The 16,985-nt window shown below is 39.9% G+C and overlaps 1 protein-coding gene across 2 annotated transcripts in view; it reads left to right on the forward strand.

Annotated features, from left to right (window-relative positions):
* The first annotated feature begins 523 nt into the window (after positions 1-523).
* Positions 524-16,985, forward strand: part of plcl2 (phospholipase C like 2) — a 288,390-nt gene continuing 271,928 nt past the window's right edge. Inside the window, exon 1 of one of the 2 annotated variants that reach the window (XM_087987268.1) lies at positions 524-1,238. In XM_087987268.1, the coding sequence (XP_087843394.1) occupies positions 990-1,238 (249 nt within the window). In that variant the 5' untranslated portion in view covers positions 524-989. The remainder of the gene's footprint in view (positions 1,239-16,985) is intronic. The other variant, XM_087987269.1, reaches the window with a different exon arrangement.

Genomic DNA, 16,985 nt, shown 5'->3' on the forward strand with positions numbered 1-16,985 from the left:
TTTAGGGCAGATGTGATTCCCTTTGTTAAACTTTCATTGCAAGTTATTGTTGGCAGGAACTTGACACCGGATGTTGAACTTCAGAATAAATTGCACAACTGGACTTTGCTTCTGGAGGGAGGTACATTTTGAAATTCTCAGTTCCCCTATCAGTGTGCAATGAAACTTTGACGACTCAATGGGAGTTACTGCCGCTGCACTGCGATTGTCTTCCGACATTGGGTCAACGGGCCAATCACCGGCGAGCGATCCCTTGGAACGTCCGCGATTGTGACACAGCGGCCAATCAGCGTCATCGTCCGGGCGCGGGGTCCGCTGGGTGGGCGGCGATAAGGCGGTGGAGCGCGCACAGCGGGCACGGGCCTGGGGGAGGGAGGAGTCTCGGCCGATTGTTCCCATCAGGTGTTGGCTTGCTGACAGGAGTCACCGCCTGGCAGGATGATTGACAGGTGTTAGCCCCGCCCCCACCTCTCCCCACTCTCAGCTCGCAGGGAAGCGGCGGCCCCTGGATTGTCAATCACGCGGAGGGGAGCGCGAGCCTGTCACCGGGGAGACGGGCAGCGGAGCTGTCAGCGCTGCCCCGGACTCTGCAGCGCTGCTGCTGCTGCTGCTGCTGCTTTCAATGTTCCATGTCTGCAACTCAGACATATCCCTGTCATGGATTGGTGGAGATAAGATCAGAGGCGCTGAAATGTAAATGCTGCGGCTTTTTTGGTACATGTTGTTTTCTGGTGTTGGCGAGCTGAGAAGGGTTTCGGTTGGTGGCAGCAGTTCCGTACACAGGAGGGACTGTCACTTACTATTGTAGCGGGAGGTTTGCAACACATTTTGGATCTTGATTTTTTTTAAAAAAAAACAATATTACGCCATGCACAATACAGGCAATCGGGATTTAAAGAGTTGAAAGCATACCTTTTTAAGAGGGTTTTTTATTTCTTTTTTTTTGTGTAAGTTGTTTTAATTTTTTATATAATAAGAAAGAGAAAGCCATGGCGGAAGGAAAGGCGGAACGTGGTGTCCCGTCTCTGGTGCCTTCATGTTCTGCTTCGCCCTCCTCGGCCAAAAAGGAGGGAGTTGAAGCAGTCTCAAACGGGGACTGTGTGGGAGAGGAGCCGGTTGTTGCAGCGGGGGCAGTCCTGCCATCCAGTCCCGGAGCTGAGACGTTCACACCTTCACCAGCAACAGCCTCATCCCAAGATGGAAAAGCTGGCATCCCTCGGAGGAGCAGCATCATCAAGGTAAACTGGAAAATCATGGCACAAAACGCAGATAATTTCTCAATATTCTGGTACCAGCCCTCAGATTTTATACAGGGTTTTGTTTTAAATTCTGTGAACTAGACCAAACAGAAGACTGCTGTTTAACTATTGTTAAAGGATCAGTGGAGGGACGTGTATATTGTTCGGCAGTCGTGCCCCGTATATTTGAATAAGCCCTGCTGAAATTCAATTGTAGGATTTTGAAGAAAACGTTCAAGCAAAACCGATAAAAAGTAATATAATTGCTAAAATATATTACAAACCAATCGAAAACGGTATGAAAAATTGCCATTATAAAGAAAGTTTTGTTTTCAAATACTTGTCACGAGCATTCATACATTGAGCTTTATACATCTGATATTATATTTCAAATGGTAAACAGCACGCTATTGTTTCATCCCTAATCCCAATTCTTTACATTGCCTGTTTGTCAAATGTGATTACTCGACATGAGGGAGCGATCATTTCTCTTTTCAGTCACGATAAAAGGTTGATATTTATTCTGCAGATATGTGCATTAAATTTCGCTGGAATTTTCCAGAGATTTGACATTTTACATTTGACTTCACTATATTTGCGTTTATGTGCCTGATATTGTTATGATAATTGAGTCTGACCAGTATTTTTCATTATTTCTTGTAAGAGTGAAATTAATGGGTGACAATTGTTTCAAGCGTGATGATCAAATTGAGAATAGCTAAATTGTACAGTCTTGTAGTACACACTATTTTGAATCATTTACACAGCTCAGTTATTGTAACTATTTTGAGATTGTGTTTGGATGTTTTTGGCAAGGCTGCTGTAGCCTGATTAGTAAAAAAACATTTTAGGGTAAATAAAGGTTTTATAATAACTAGTTCTAAAGAATAGTTTACAACCCTGTGGCATTAATATTTACCTTTTACAGCAGAAATGGATGGCAGTGCCATTAAGATAAGGATCTGTATAATGCAATTTCCACATGTCCTGGTACTGCTCTTTTGACTCTTCACCCTTTGCTACCAAACAACTTGGATCAAACACAATCTGATTTTGAGCTCTCTGTTGTATTGTTCTGCAAATAATTACTTAAAGATAAAGAAGGGTAGCAGAGACTGAATTATCTTTGAATTCATTTTTAAGCTATTATTCAGTTTGAGAACACCCCCCCCCATACTTTCTTTTCATTGTTATTTGTCAAAGCACAAAACATCACATGACCATAATGCTTTCTATACTATGCAATTTTGATACTCTGATGTTGCAGAAGTCAGAAAAATGCAGAAAAATCTCAGCACGTAATGGAGAGAAGTCACCTAGTTCTATAGAGTCTTCAAAATAGCTGCAGACATCAAAGGGGCTTTATTTTTAAAAAAGCCAGTATACATGCCTTATGTAAGTGCAACATGACTGTGTTGGCAATGGAATAAATGGATGGTGTTCCCTGATCCTTCAGAGTGACTGTACTTCTAATGCTTGTCTGATGTTAAATGGATTGATTTGGCTCTATTAAATTAAAATGGTGCTAATTTCAAGGACTATAGAGAAAATGTTGGTACGGAGTAGTTGTGTCACAGAAGTTGATGCAAGGCAAGAGAAAGAACAGTTCACAGTAAGAAAATTGTTAGATGGTATAATGTAATTTTTATTATGTGACACAGCCAGTGGGGTTCCTAATAGCATTTTTAAGAGGAAAAAGTGATACTTGCAACAAAAATCATTAATGTGGAACACTAATTTACTTTGTTTCATTATTTTTTATTTACAAACCTGAGCTAACAACTTGTGGATATGTAATGTTTGGTGCATTCGTGGTTCATTAAGCTACTACTCATGCAGACTTGAAACAATGAGTAATGATCACAGTAACATTCATTTGAATGGATGAAGTTGGGGTTTGTTAAAACATAAGAATTGTAATAGTACAAATTTACACGTTAATTGTAACGTGCCTAAATCCAGGAAGAGGTGAGTGCTGCAAAAAATAAATATTTGGTTTGACTGAAGAAGTCGAATAATGTTCCTAACATTCAGGTTCAGGATCGTAACTGTGAGAGCTTAATAAACAAAATCTGAGATTACGTTGAATTTTCTGTGCCTTTGGACTTATAGTATTAGGCTATTTGTGCACCGATCAAGAAGAATCAATTGATCAAATTGGTACGTTCATAAATGATTCATTTTTGGCTTTTGCGAAAGAAAACTGTTTAACACTTTAAGACAATCTTTGTAACATTGCTGCCTTTAATTCAGTATAATTAGTGTCAGATTTTGAGCAATATTTTTTGAATAATCATACAATATTAATTACTATCTAAAATGGTTATTTTTGGACTTGGCTGAAGGTCACCTTCAACACTAAACTCTCAGTTCATTGGGCCATTATTTGCTAACTTGAAATGTGGTGAAAGAGATGTGTGATCATGATTGTTTGGTGTGAATAACTTTGGTGTTAAGAATTCATGCATTTGACATGAGGGCTTTTTTTTAACCTAAGATCTTGGGCTGTTGAATGTATTGCTTACTGAAATTATCATTTTTTCATAATGGATACAGTGTTGGACATCACAACTTGAAAATGAGTGGCAGAGGCTAACAAAGCAATCTAAGATCAAGATTAATTCTCCAGACAAGTGAAATGTGACCACAATGCATTGATGTTATTGTGTATTACTCATAGATCAAAGTAACAAAAAATAAAAGTTGTGCTGGATGGCTTCATTTGGCTTGTTTGAGTTCCGAGCACAAGTTGTGAGGTTCTGTGCAGTTACCATATTAAATTCAGAGTTGCATGACATGCACCTAATAAACAGGAAGTGATCCTATTTTGTCTTCTATAACAGTTGATGTCAAGCATGAATTAAGTTTAGATCTTGGTAGGACAGTGAATGGGAAATATGATAGAAGAATTCTGTGTGCTTTTCAGATATGAAGGTGGGCTGTTGTTTGAGAGATCATGGTACATGATCTGCTTTGCTGAATTGGACAAACCTTAACTTGTATGAAGGTTATGAGATAACATTGTTCTGTTATTATACAGTCATAAAGGTCTATAGCATACAAAAGACTCTTTGACCTATTGAGTCTAGCCAGTTAAAAAACTATTGTATTCCCATTTTCCAGCACTTGGTCTCTAGCCTCGAATGCCTTAAGTTTTTAATTTTTAAATTAAACATTAAATATCTCTGCATCCTCTTATATTAACATCTCTCTTATACTGTGGGTTTCAGAGTTGCACACAATACTTTTACTGTGGAAAAAACAACTTTTTATACAGTTCTAACATCACCTCCTTGCTCTTAAACCCTTAGCTAATGAAGGCAAGTATCCCATATGTTATAGGTTTCATTGTTTGTTGAGCTCTCTTCAAATGCTTTTTGGTTAACTTATCTGATTTGGTTAGTTTCTCTCTGAAACTCCAAGCATGGTATGGAGGCTTAGTCTCAATTTTCCTTTATTTTGAATATTCTTCTCACCCCATGAGCATATATTTGTTCAAAAGGATTGAATCCATGGACCCATTAGGAGCACACCAACTTCAGACAGTAAGAAAGGAATTCCTTTATCCCAATCATCAAGATGTTCTTGACAATAAGCTCTAATGATAGTTTTCAAAGTTTGATGACATATTTCCAATGTACCTAGAGATTAGGTGTGTTAAGCAGAAGATGTAAATTGTTTTATTCTCAAACGAGTCATTTTGTTTAAATACTTGTGACATAAAATTAGAACTCTGATCTGATGATTTTTTGGGGTTATCATATCTTATAAAAATTGAACTAGAATCAGAATTGTACAGTATGGAAGAGTCCTTTGGCCCATCGAGTTTGTACTCACACAAACGCTATTCAAGTTCAACCTTGCTGACAATCCAGCAGTCCCTTTCCTCCTTCCGTCATTCTCTCCCTTACTGGTCCTCATATTTTCTCACTCTAACTCTAAACTTGTTCCACTTTCCAGCACTTGGCTCATAACCTTGAATCTCATTATTGCTATACTGCCATTCTGAAACATTTAGTTCAACATTTACATTTATTAAGTGGAACATTCTTCTATGAAAATTATGCTGTTGAGCTGCTCTGCCACTCTAAGCCCCTAATTTATTGTTACATCTCAGAAAAGGATGGAATACGTACAAAACTTTGTGCATATTAGTGGCTGTATTTTATTTTAATAACTGTCAAAGTTAATATTATTGAAGTACATATTAGCAATTGTACATTTTACAGAGCAAAAGCCTTTCTGCTGAATTGTTGTAATGTTTTTATTGTTTAATACTGTTACTAGACCAATAGTAAAATAAGACTTGGGCATTTTAAAGTAATTTTCAGTAACTAGGAACAAATACATGGAAATGTATCCCTGATTTATTAATTTTAGGGGAGATGGATGTATTGCAATACTCCACTTTCCTCATCCGAACTGCATGTAGTTCTGCAACTAATTGTATCATAATGCGCAAGTTCAGTTATTCAGTGCCAGATTTTTGTGCGCTATCTGGTACTATCTTCCATCTTGGTAAGCAGGAAGCATATGTATACTTTCACCAGGGATGGCTCTGTTTACATTGAAAGAAAATGGTTTGTATCCTTATGGCTATCAATTATAGAACTTCATCCTTCTGTGACTTGCCTCTCACTAACCTAGTTACTGGTTACACGAAGCTACCAGCCAGCCAATGTACACTCCAGAGTCTGGCCAACAATCAGTCCATACCCCAGTCCCAAGGCCAAAATTGCCAAAAGTCATTGATCACTAGCAAGATAAATTGACAAGGTAGCAGGTGTATGTATTTATAATGCATGGCAGGCGGTGATTTACCCTTTCAGCGATGTACCCATTCCATGGACAAGAAAAGAAAAGCCCCAGAGATTTTGTTTTCCTTTTCAAGAATATTTTCTAAGATACATAGGTCTGCTGGGGAATTCACTCTTGAAACTATCCCCCAAAAAGTCTGTGGAAAATTACTGAACCTGTGCTCCAGAGCAATGGCGTGATAGTGAGAGACTATGAGTGAAAGGGAGATAGACATACAGAAAGAGGAAGAGACAGCTGGGTTCAGTTGAGGTGGAGAGAGAGATTGGCAGAGTCAGCAGAGGAGTGGGAATGATCTGTGGGGGAGAGTGAGACTGTAGGGGCAAGTAGGATGAAAGAAACTGCCAGGGAGAGTGCAGGAGTGAGTGACTGCGGGGTTGAGAATTGTTGCTTCTGAGTGAGTTGGGTGATGATACTTGGAAGGAATGTTAGGAGGTGGGGTAGCTTATGTCGTTACTCTGCTCCTGATGAATACATCTTGCTTCTTTTAGAAGCTGGTGTTATATAATGCTGGCCATTTGTGACTTAAATGTTCAAATTAGTTCTTAACCACTTTTTTCTGACTTGTTCAATAGTTTCATAGCTTCTTGAATTAACAGTATTCTTGATGTTAACCTATTTTTTAAAAATAATGGCTCACTTAGCTCTCTATCAAAAAAATTGATATGTTTGAGGGATCCTTTTGTGTATCCTCTTTGTTTTAGCACTGTTAAAAAAAGAAGTGTCGCAACCACCTGGTTAAAAGGTTCTAGCTTTGTGCATTTGTGACAAAAACACTTAATCTGGGGCCTCAACACTAATTCTGTTTCTTTGTAAGTTCAAATATCCCTTATGTCATCTCACTGTCTATAGTAGCACTCAGGAGACCATCTCACTCTGCCATGTATACGTTTGCATAAACTGAGCCAAATATCTTACCCATAGTTGGAAGTCACACGACATTAGATTATAGTCCAACAGGTTTATTTGAAATCACAAACTTTCGGAGTCCTGCCCCTTTGTCAGATGGAGGGCCTTTGATTTGAAGATGGAATTTGTTTTTGAAATCAAAAGTTTTTTTTTTAAATCTATGTGTAAAAAAAACCTGGATTATAGTTTAATCTGATCTATCAAGCTGTGGAAATACATTACATTAAAGTTATTTCAGACATCCAGTGTACCTCTGTTTGTTTTTATATTAGTGTGCAGACTTCAATGTCCAGTGTAAAAAGTATGACATGAAGGGATATAGTTAGTGAGTTAGCAACCTTTATGTCAAGCTTCTGTATGGAAGAGTTCCAATATATGTCTCATTAATGCACAGATGATCATGTGAGGAGGTGCATTAGCTTGGAAACAAATGACAGAAATGTGAACTGTATGTGAATTAATTTGTTATCTGGTGGTTACTTTAGTGCTGTAGAATTTATATCTGGGTCTACTCCTTCTTGCACTGTTGGAAATTTTGTAAGCCAGTATCCTGACATTGTCAACACTCACTTTACACAGAAGTGTTAAGGAGGAAGAAACTTGAAATTTGCAAAATAATTCCAAAGAATACTCTAATGTGAATCACTTGTAATTAATGTTGACACGGGTGCAGATCTGAGATTCATTCTCAATAAGTTACCTCGTTCCGATTGTTAGTATTTTCCTTTTGGAAATGGAGTATGTGTGGTTTGATTACAGTAGGCGGGGGGAGGGAGGGTAGGGTGCATCAAGCCTAGAAGGTAGGGGATTTAGAGGTCAGGTTATGATGGGGGATATGGTTCTTATCAAGGGGCAGCTTGAGGGAAAAATCGGGTGTTGTGGATTGTCAGGGGTGTAATTGGGGACTGAGTAAGTGGGAAATTGGGTGGGGGTAGTTGAGTGTTAGTTTTATAGTTATCCAGGAGTTACAGCAGGTTTAATTCCTCTAACATTTTCTGGCTAATTATTCAAATGAGTAAGTTGAAATACTCCGAAGCATCTGACTCAGAATTCGTGACTTCTTTGAAGATGCCAGTTAGTTCATTGGAAATTTCAGCTTCTCAGGCAATTCCTGTGGAATCAGCTGTGTCAGGACTTTCGCATTATTCTTGTGTACTGCTCTAATCATGCATAATCAACAATTCATTTATCTTCCTATCAAAAGAGCCAGGCCCTTATTTGTTCATTTTAAGTTTAAAAAGGCAATAACAACAATATTTGTCCTACATTTTCTAAAAAAACAGAAACTCTGATTTTAAAAAAAAAGCAACCTAAACACAGAAGGTAATATATTGCAACATCTAAAAAGGGAATTAGTGTGAATGTGAAACCAAGAAAAAAAGCCCTGAGTAACATAAACTAACCCTTCGGAGAATCTCAGGAAGAGCCTCCAGGAAAACAAATAACTATTTTAACCTTGTGTTTTCTTGATGCCACCTTGGTCTGGGTTCGTTTTTATGTTATTTATCTTCTTGGGAAAATAAAAGCTTGGATTTATATATTGCCTTTCAAAACCTCAGTCAGGACGTCCCAAAGCATTTCATAGCCAACTAATTTGCCTTCATTTTGTTTTTTGCAGAACATGTCAATTACTAACAAGTGACAAATAACTAAGTAATTAGTTTAAGGACACATTGAGAGCTAATTATTTGCCAAACGGAGTCCATGTATTCTTCTTGGAATGCTTAGGTGAAAGTAAAATATTCAGTTTAGAAAAGCAAGCTCTTAAGTTAATGCATAATTAGAAACACAGCATTCTAAGGAGGTGAATTAGAAATGTCCACCGAGATCATGTTCTGGGGTAGATCTTAAATCCATAGCCTTCTAACCTTAGACTCCATTACTATCTCTGACCCAAATTGACACATAGTTGGAAAGGTTCTAAATAATCTATTGGATCACAGAATAGCTTCACTCATTCCAAATAAAATAACTAAAGGCAGTTTAAAACAATCAGGATCAGTATTAATTATGGTCACTGTGGTGAACAGAAAGGTCATGTCACAGCCATGAAAATGACTATCTTGCTTGCCAAAAGAACATCATTTTTGCAATAATAGTTTCAAGTAACCGATTAGTTACTATGCAAAATCATGGTGATAGATCATTTTTTGCTGACGAATCTTTGGGGATTCATTAGAAATTATGGTGCATTGCACAGGTCTTAAGTTTAGTATAATGGTATGTGCATTTGAGTGAGCTTTCATTGATTGCCCTCAATATCTACAAATGTCAGCTCTGTAAAACATTATTGTCTGTGACTAAATGTGTAATTGTTGATTAGCCTCTAGACTGTAGAATTTCAGAAGAAGTTGTCTGAAAAATAAGCGTCTTTGATTGTCTCCGTAGCATTGGCAACATCCAATTTGGAAGGCAGGAGGGCTGGAAAGGTGCTGACAGAAGACATTGAGAGGGGAGTCCAGTGTTTTGCTAACATTGTAACCTATTACCAGAGGTGGGAACGCCAGCAGTGTAGTCACCTACTGAGTGGCTAATTATACAAATTAAGAAGCAACTCTTAGCTCCAGATGGTTTTCTCAGTGGGTTCCAGGGAAGGGGAGAGGTGCTGTCTATAGCTGCTCCATGCTGCATGGCATGAGCTTGCCCCTCGTTGGCATTCTGCTAGAGGGTGCCTGCACTCAATCAATTGAGCTTGCCTCCTTGTTGCAATTTTTTAATCTATATAAAGTACCACTGTCCATCAGGGTGTCTGATCAGGTGGACATCCTCTCCTTTGTCCTGCAACAGCAGCAGTGACCATCAGTAACAGTGGTGTTACTGGGTTACTAGGCTTTGGATTGGGCAAGCAGACCTCAACTGCACACTTTTAACTTGCTCTGAAAGAGCACAGCAGTTCAGGCAGCATCCAAGGAGCAGTGAAAGCCTATCTCCTTTTTCACCTATCCACTCCACCCTCTCCTCCCTGACCTATCACCTTCATCCCCTCCCCCACTCACCTATTGTACTCTATGCTACTTTCTCCCCATCCCCACCCTCCTCTAGATTATCTCTCCACGCTTCAGGCTCTCTGCCTTTATTCCTGATGAAGGACTTTTGCCCGAAACATCGATTTCGCTGCTCCTTGGATGCTGCCTGAACTGCTGTGCTCTTTCAGCACCACTAATCCAGAGGTCCAGGAAGGGGAGGGAGGTGTCAGAGATGCCTGTTTCAGGAAATCCTACCTCATTTCTTTTTGGATTGAAGATAAGTTCAATATCAATTTAGTTGCAGTTTCTGATGTAAAAGCATGCTTTTAGAGTTTACGGTAACAATATGCAGAAGTTACCATAAAAAGGAAACTGTGTAGTCTTCCTATTGCACAAGTTAAGAAAGTTTCTCAAGGATTAGTTAGTTTGAAATGTTATTTGCATTTGATTATGTCATCCGTCAGGACCATGCTGCAAACTTGGTATGACTTTTTAAAAACTAGTTTATGAAAATGAATTAGTTGGAGACTTTTTTTTAAATTTTACCCAAAGTAAAGTAATTACAAAATGACACCATCCACTTGTGAGATTAGAAGTTCACCATCGGACCCATCTGTAATCGTGGTCCAATTCCATTCAGACTGCACTGGGACTTTGCTGGGTGAGCATTTTATTTGAGGTTAGCTGTCCAATAGAGCTAACCAGAGCTGCCAGTCTAATCTGAGGGCTAGTAGTTTATCAGTCTTGGCAGTGGTACCACAGAGGTAGTTGCTGCTTATGTGACAGGAAGTAGGGAGTATCTCTGAGATGCTCTCAGCTAAGCTGGTTTGTGAGGAAGGGGCTGGGGCCGTGTGTGGGAGGCCCCAGTGATTATAGGGTGCACTGTTCAGTGGCGATGTTTTAGCAGCCAGCGTGGCCATTGTTTCCAGGGGTCTCATGGTATATCATTGAGCAGCCATTAAAGGAAGTGTGTGTGTGACACACACGCGCATACACACCCCAATCAAAGGGGAATCTGCTTGAAAGCTCTCACAGATCATTTGCCAGTCTCCCCTTATGATAATGGTCTCTTCAGACACTGGTAAAATGGCAGATGGCAGTGAGGGCAGGTGACCTGCATTGAGCATTTAACTGCTACAGTTGGCCACTCAACAACCAGCTGAGTTGCTAAGGTGGCAGAAAATATCCATCTCTTTTCCTGATGCTTTCCCCTAGCATTTTACCTCCAGTCTCCCATACCTTTGTATAATGATGATAAAATTCAGCCCATGGTCCTTTTGATTGTGAGACTGGGCGCATTCATATGCATTTGAGAAATTGAGCTGTTTTGTCCTTGAAAAGAGAAACATTGAACAAGAATTGATGCAAACACTAAAGCTTCAAAACCATCAACAAATTCCTGTTATTTAAGTGAATTTTAAATCAGACCTTACCCTTGCCCAATTGTCTGGTCAAGTTATCAACAGGACTATTACATTTCATTCCTTATGGCATTTAACTTTAGCTCTTGGCAAGTTAAGAGATTTGTCAGGCTGATCTTGTCTAACTCTTTATTTTGCATTCCTTTCAAGCATGGGACTTCATGAGAAGTCAGTCTTATCTTGCAAATCTTATCCTCTTAGAGCTGTTATTCGTAATGAATGAATTTGTTTTGTCTGTACATGGGATATGGGTGTCACTAGCTAGGCCAGCATTCTACCTCTCATTGTGCAGATGATAGTTAAGGATCAGTCCCATTGTTTTGGGTCTGGAGTTTTGTTGGCCAAATTAAAGAAGGTCAACAGGTTTTCTTCTGTAAAAGACATTAATGAACCAGATCAGTGTATAAATTTATTATTTAACCAATGGTCAAAGAAATCCTGAGGACTTTGAAGAGGGTCCATGCTGGGGCTGCTGACAAACAGAATCCCTATGACAAGGTGCAGGTTGCAATGTAATGTTACCGAAGAGATCTGCACAGTACTTCTCATGTAGTTTGTTGACACCTCCAATCATAGTGCCACCTGTAACATACTGTCTTTCACTGTCTGCATAGCTCTTCAGTACTCTGCAAGCCACCTTTATTTTAAAAAAAAATATAATGAATGAGATTTGCAGACCCAAGCACATTCACTAGTGGCATGGTAGGGAGAAAAAGATGTAAAATAGAAATATATATACTTTGGCTGATACTGCTTCATCTATTCCCTTTATGCCAACACATTTGTATGACATTAGTCTACAGAACTTGCAGAACTTCCTTCTCATAACAGGCAAAATCATAGAGGTTGAGGGTCTGCTATCTGTCACAGACTTTTCATTCCCTGGTTGTGGACTTGAATGTCTTTGAGCAAAAAGGAATTTTGAAAGAATTTGATTAATATTAAAATAGTGATGGAAAAGGATAGACCAAATCTAAAAGTTCTAAATTGGAGAAGGGCCAATTTTGACGGTATTAGGCAAGAATTTTCGAAAGCTGATTGGATACAGATGTTCGCAGGTAAAGGGACGGCTGGAAAATGAGAAGCCTCTAGAAATGAGATAACAAGAATCTAGAGACAGTATATTCCTGTCAGGGTGAAAGGGAAGGCTGGTAGGTATAGGGAATGCTGGATGACTAAAGAAATTGAGGGTTTGGTTAAGAAAAAGAAGGAAGCATATGTCAGGTATAGACTGGATAGATCGAGTGAATCCTTAGAAGAGTACAAAGGAAGTAGGAGTATACTTCAGGGGGAAATCAGGCGGGCAAAACGGGGACATGAGATAGCTTTGGCAAATAGAATTAAGGAGAATCCAAAGGGTTTTTACAAATATATTAAGGACAGAAGTGTAACTAGGGAGAGAATAGGGCCCTTCAGAGATCAGCAAGGCGACCTTTGTGTGGAGCCACAGAAAATGGGGGAGATAATAAACGAGAATTTTGCATCAGTATTTACTGTGGAAAAGGATGTGGAAGATATAGACTGTAGGAAAATAGATGGTGACATCTTGCAAAATGTCCAGATTACAGAGGAGAAAGTGCTGGATGTCTTGAAACGGTTAAAGGTGGATAAATCCCCAGGACCTGATCAGGTGTACCCTAGAGCTCTGTGGGAAGCTAGAGAAGTGATTGCTGGGCCTCTTGCTGAGATTTTTGTATCATCAATAGTCACAGGTGAGGTGCCTGAAGACTGGAGGTTGGCAAATGTGGTGCCACTGTTTAAGAAGAGTTGTAAAGACAAGCCAGGGAACTATAGACCGGTGACCTTAACCTCAGTGGTGGGCAAGTTGTTGGAGGGAATCTGAGGGACAGGGTGTACGTGTATTTGGAAAGGCAAGGACTGATTAGGGATAGTCAACATGGCTTTGTGCATGGGAAATCCTGTCTCACAAACTTGATTGAGTTTTTTGAAGAAGTAACAAAGAAGACTGATGAGGGCAGAACAGTAGATGTGATCTATATGGACTTCAGTAAGGCATTCGACAAGGTTCCCCTTGGGAGACTGATTAGCAAGGTTAGATCTCATGGAATACAAGAAGAACTAGCCATTTGGATACAGAACTGGCTCAAAGGTAGAAGACAGAGGGTGGTGGTGGAGGGTTGTTTTTCAGACTGTGACTAGTGGAGTGCCACAAGGATCAGTGCTGGGTCCACTACTTTTTTCATTTACATAAATGATTTGGATGCGAGCATAAGAGGTACATTTAGTAAGTTTGCAGATGACACCAAAATTGGAGGTGTAGTGGACAGCGAAGAGGGATTCCTCAGATTACAACAGGATCTTGACCAGATGGGCCAATGGGCTGAGAAGTGGCAGATGGAGTTTAATTCAGATAAATGCGAGGTGCTGCATTTTGGGAAAGCAAATCTTAGCAGAACTTATACACTTAATGGTAAGGTCCTATGGAGTGTTGCTGAACAAAGAGACCTTGGAGTGCAGGTTCATAGCTCCTTGACAGTGGAGTCGCAGGTCGATAGGATAATGAAGAAGGCGTTTGGTATGCTTTCTTTTATTGGTCAGAGTATTGAGTACAGGAGTTGGGAGGTCATGTTGCAGCTGTACAGGACATTGGTTCGGCCACTGTTGGAATATTGTGTGCAATTCTGGTCTCCTTCCTATCGGAAAGATGTTGTGAAACTTGAATGGGTTCAGAAAAGATTTACAAGGATGTTGCCAGGGTTGGAGGATTTGAGCTACAGGGAGAGGCTGAACAGGCTGGGGCTGTTTTCCCTGGAGTGTTGGAGGCTGAGGGGTGACCTTATAGAGGTTTACAAAATTATGAGGGACGTGGATAGGATAAATTGACAAAGTCTTTTCCCTGGGGTGGGGGAGTCCAGAACTAGAGGGCATAGGTTTAGGGTGAGAGGGGAAAGATATAAAAGAGACCTAAGGGGCAACTTTTTCATACACTGGGTGGTACCTGTATGGAATGAGCTGCCAGAGGATGTGATGGAGACTGGTACAATTGCAACATTTAAGAGGCATTTGGATGGGTATATGAATAGGAAGGGTTTGGAGGGATATAGGCCGGGTGCTGGCAGGTGGGACTAGATTGGGTTGGGATATCTGGTAGGCATGGACAGGTTGGACCGAAGGGTCTGTTTCCACGCTGTACATCTGTATGACTCTAAATATAGCAAAAATTAAGCAGTCATTTATATTGGTACATATTTCTCATAATAACTGGCAACTACATAAACCCACAACTCCAAGTTCAGGCTAGGGATGCAAAACATGCTGTGTGGTCTCCTGGATAGTGACATATCATCACCGTGAAGTGTATTTTTGAAGGGAATTACTGACTTTTTTTTCCTGATCTGGAAAGTCATTAAACATCTTTCCCATTGTTTTGCAGCCTCTTGACAAATATCAAAAATATTAAGAATGGTATTTTAAACTTGAGAGCAAACATCTAGCAAGCAACAATTTGATTTCATATAGTCAACATGGTTTCGTCAAGGGCAGGTCGTGTCTCACAAACCTCATTGAGTTTTTTGAGAAGGTGACCAAGCATGTAGATGAGGGTAGGGCAGTTGACGTGGTATACATGGACTTCAGTAAAGCCTTTGATAAGGTTCCACATGGTAGGCTGATGGAGAAAAGGCAGAGGCATGGAATTGAGGGTGATTTAGCAGTTTGGATTAGAAACTGGCTTTTTGGAAGAGGGCAGCGAGTGGTGGAAAATATTCAGTCGGGAGTCCAGTTACTAGTGGTTTTCCACAAAGATCTGTTTTGGGATTTTTATAAATGACTTAGATGCAGGCATAGGTGGATGGATTAGTAAATTTGCAGACGACACTAAAGTCGGTGGAGTAGTGAACCGTTTGGAAGAATGTTACAGGTTGCAGGGGGATTTGGATAAACTGCAGAAGTGGGCTGAGAGATGGCAAATGGAGTTCAATGCAGCTAAATGTGAGGTGATGCACTTTGGGAAGAATAACAGGAAGGCAGAGTACTGGGTCAATGGAAAGATTGTTGGTAGTGTGGACGTGCAGAGGGATCTTGGAGTCCATGTGCATAGATCCATGAAAGTTGCCACCCAGGTTGATAGTGCTGTTAAGAAGGCATACGGTGTGTTAGGTTTCATTGGTAGAGGGATTGAATTCTGGAGCCGCAATATCATGCTGCAACTATACAAAACGCTGGTGCAGCCACACTTGGAATATTGTGTGCAGTTCTGGTCGCCCCATTACAAAAAGGGATGTGGAAGCATTGGAAAAGGTGCAGAGGAGATTTACCAGGATGTTGCCTGGTCTGGAGGGAAGGTCTTATGAGGAAAAGCTGAGAGACTTGGGTCTGTTCTCATTGGAAAGAAGAAGGCTAAGAGGGGATTTGATAGAGACATACAAGATGGTCAGAGGATTAGATAGGCTAGACAGTGAAAGTCTTTTTTCCTAGGATGATGACGTCAGCTTGTTCGAGAGGGCATAACTACAAATTGAGGGGTGATAGATTTAAGACTGATGTCAGAAGCAAGTTCTTTACACAGAGAGTGATAAGGCCGTGGAATGCCCTACCTGCTAAAGTAGTCAACTCAGCCACATTAGGGAGATTTTAAATAATCCTTAGATAAGCTCACGGATGATTTTGGGATAGTGTAGGGGGACGAGCTGGTGGGCGCAATATCGAGGGTCAAAGGGCCTGTTCTGCACTGTATTGTTCTATGTTCTATCTCTACATCTTGTGGAGGCATTATAATTAGAGATATCCATTACTCTTCTATTATGACATTGTGAGAATCAAGATTGTCTAGATTTTTGGTAAATGGATTGGTGCAACATTAAACTTTTTCCACGTGAGTTCCAGGCCTACCTTAGGAGGACATAATGTAGGTTGACACCACTGTCTTAATATATATTGGCTGTGATGTCTTTAGTGAAGATATGAAACTGAGGCCCAGCCTGGAAATGTAGATGGATGTAAAATTCCAATATCGCTATTTTAAGAAATGCATGGAGTTATCCCGATCTTGTCAACATTCCTGTTTCAAGCAGCAGCAGCCAAAATTTACTAACCAGTTGTAACCTTTGTTTGCTGGTCTGTGAGTCTTTGCTGTAAGTATTTTAACTGCATCTTTCTAAGATTGGCTTTTACTTTTCAACCATTGTAACGTTGCTCTGTTGTATCCTGCCTCAGTCCAAACTTGTATCAAATTCTGTTCATACATCACTCCAGTGTTTGCTCACCAAAATTTGTGCTGGCTGTGCCTTCATCTGCCAATGCTCTAAATTCTGAAATTCCTTTTCTAAATCTCTCTAGCCCTTTATCTCTCTTTTCTCATTTAAGGACCCTTTTGGCTGTCTGACTTGAAGTCTCTGTGATTTGGTACCAGATGATTTTTAGCAACCTTGTGAAATGCTGTGGGATGTTTTACTATGTTAAAATGTGCTATATGAATGTAATTGTTCTTACTGTACTTGTTTATACTGGGACCCAACTAAACAGTTATACTTTGTTGTGTACAATGCATTGAGTTATTGTTGAAATATTTGCTTGGTTGCTGTTAAAATCATCAGTTCCCGAGGGTTTCTTCAGTTTCCTGTTTAGAACTTGCTTTGCAGATGAGTTCCGTAGCAAGAGCTGATAGCTATCAGTAT

The sequence above is a fragment of the Chiloscyllium plagiosum genome, unplaced genomic scaffold (genome assembly GCF_037043375.1).
Source record: "Chiloscyllium plagiosum isolate Xiang-an unplaced genomic scaffold, Cpla_swu_hap1 HiC_scaffold_5, whole genome shotgun sequence".
Classification (NCBI taxonomy): domain Eukaryota; kingdom Metazoa; phylum Chordata; class Chondrichthyes; order Orectolobiformes; family Hemiscylliidae; genus Chiloscyllium; species Chiloscyllium plagiosum.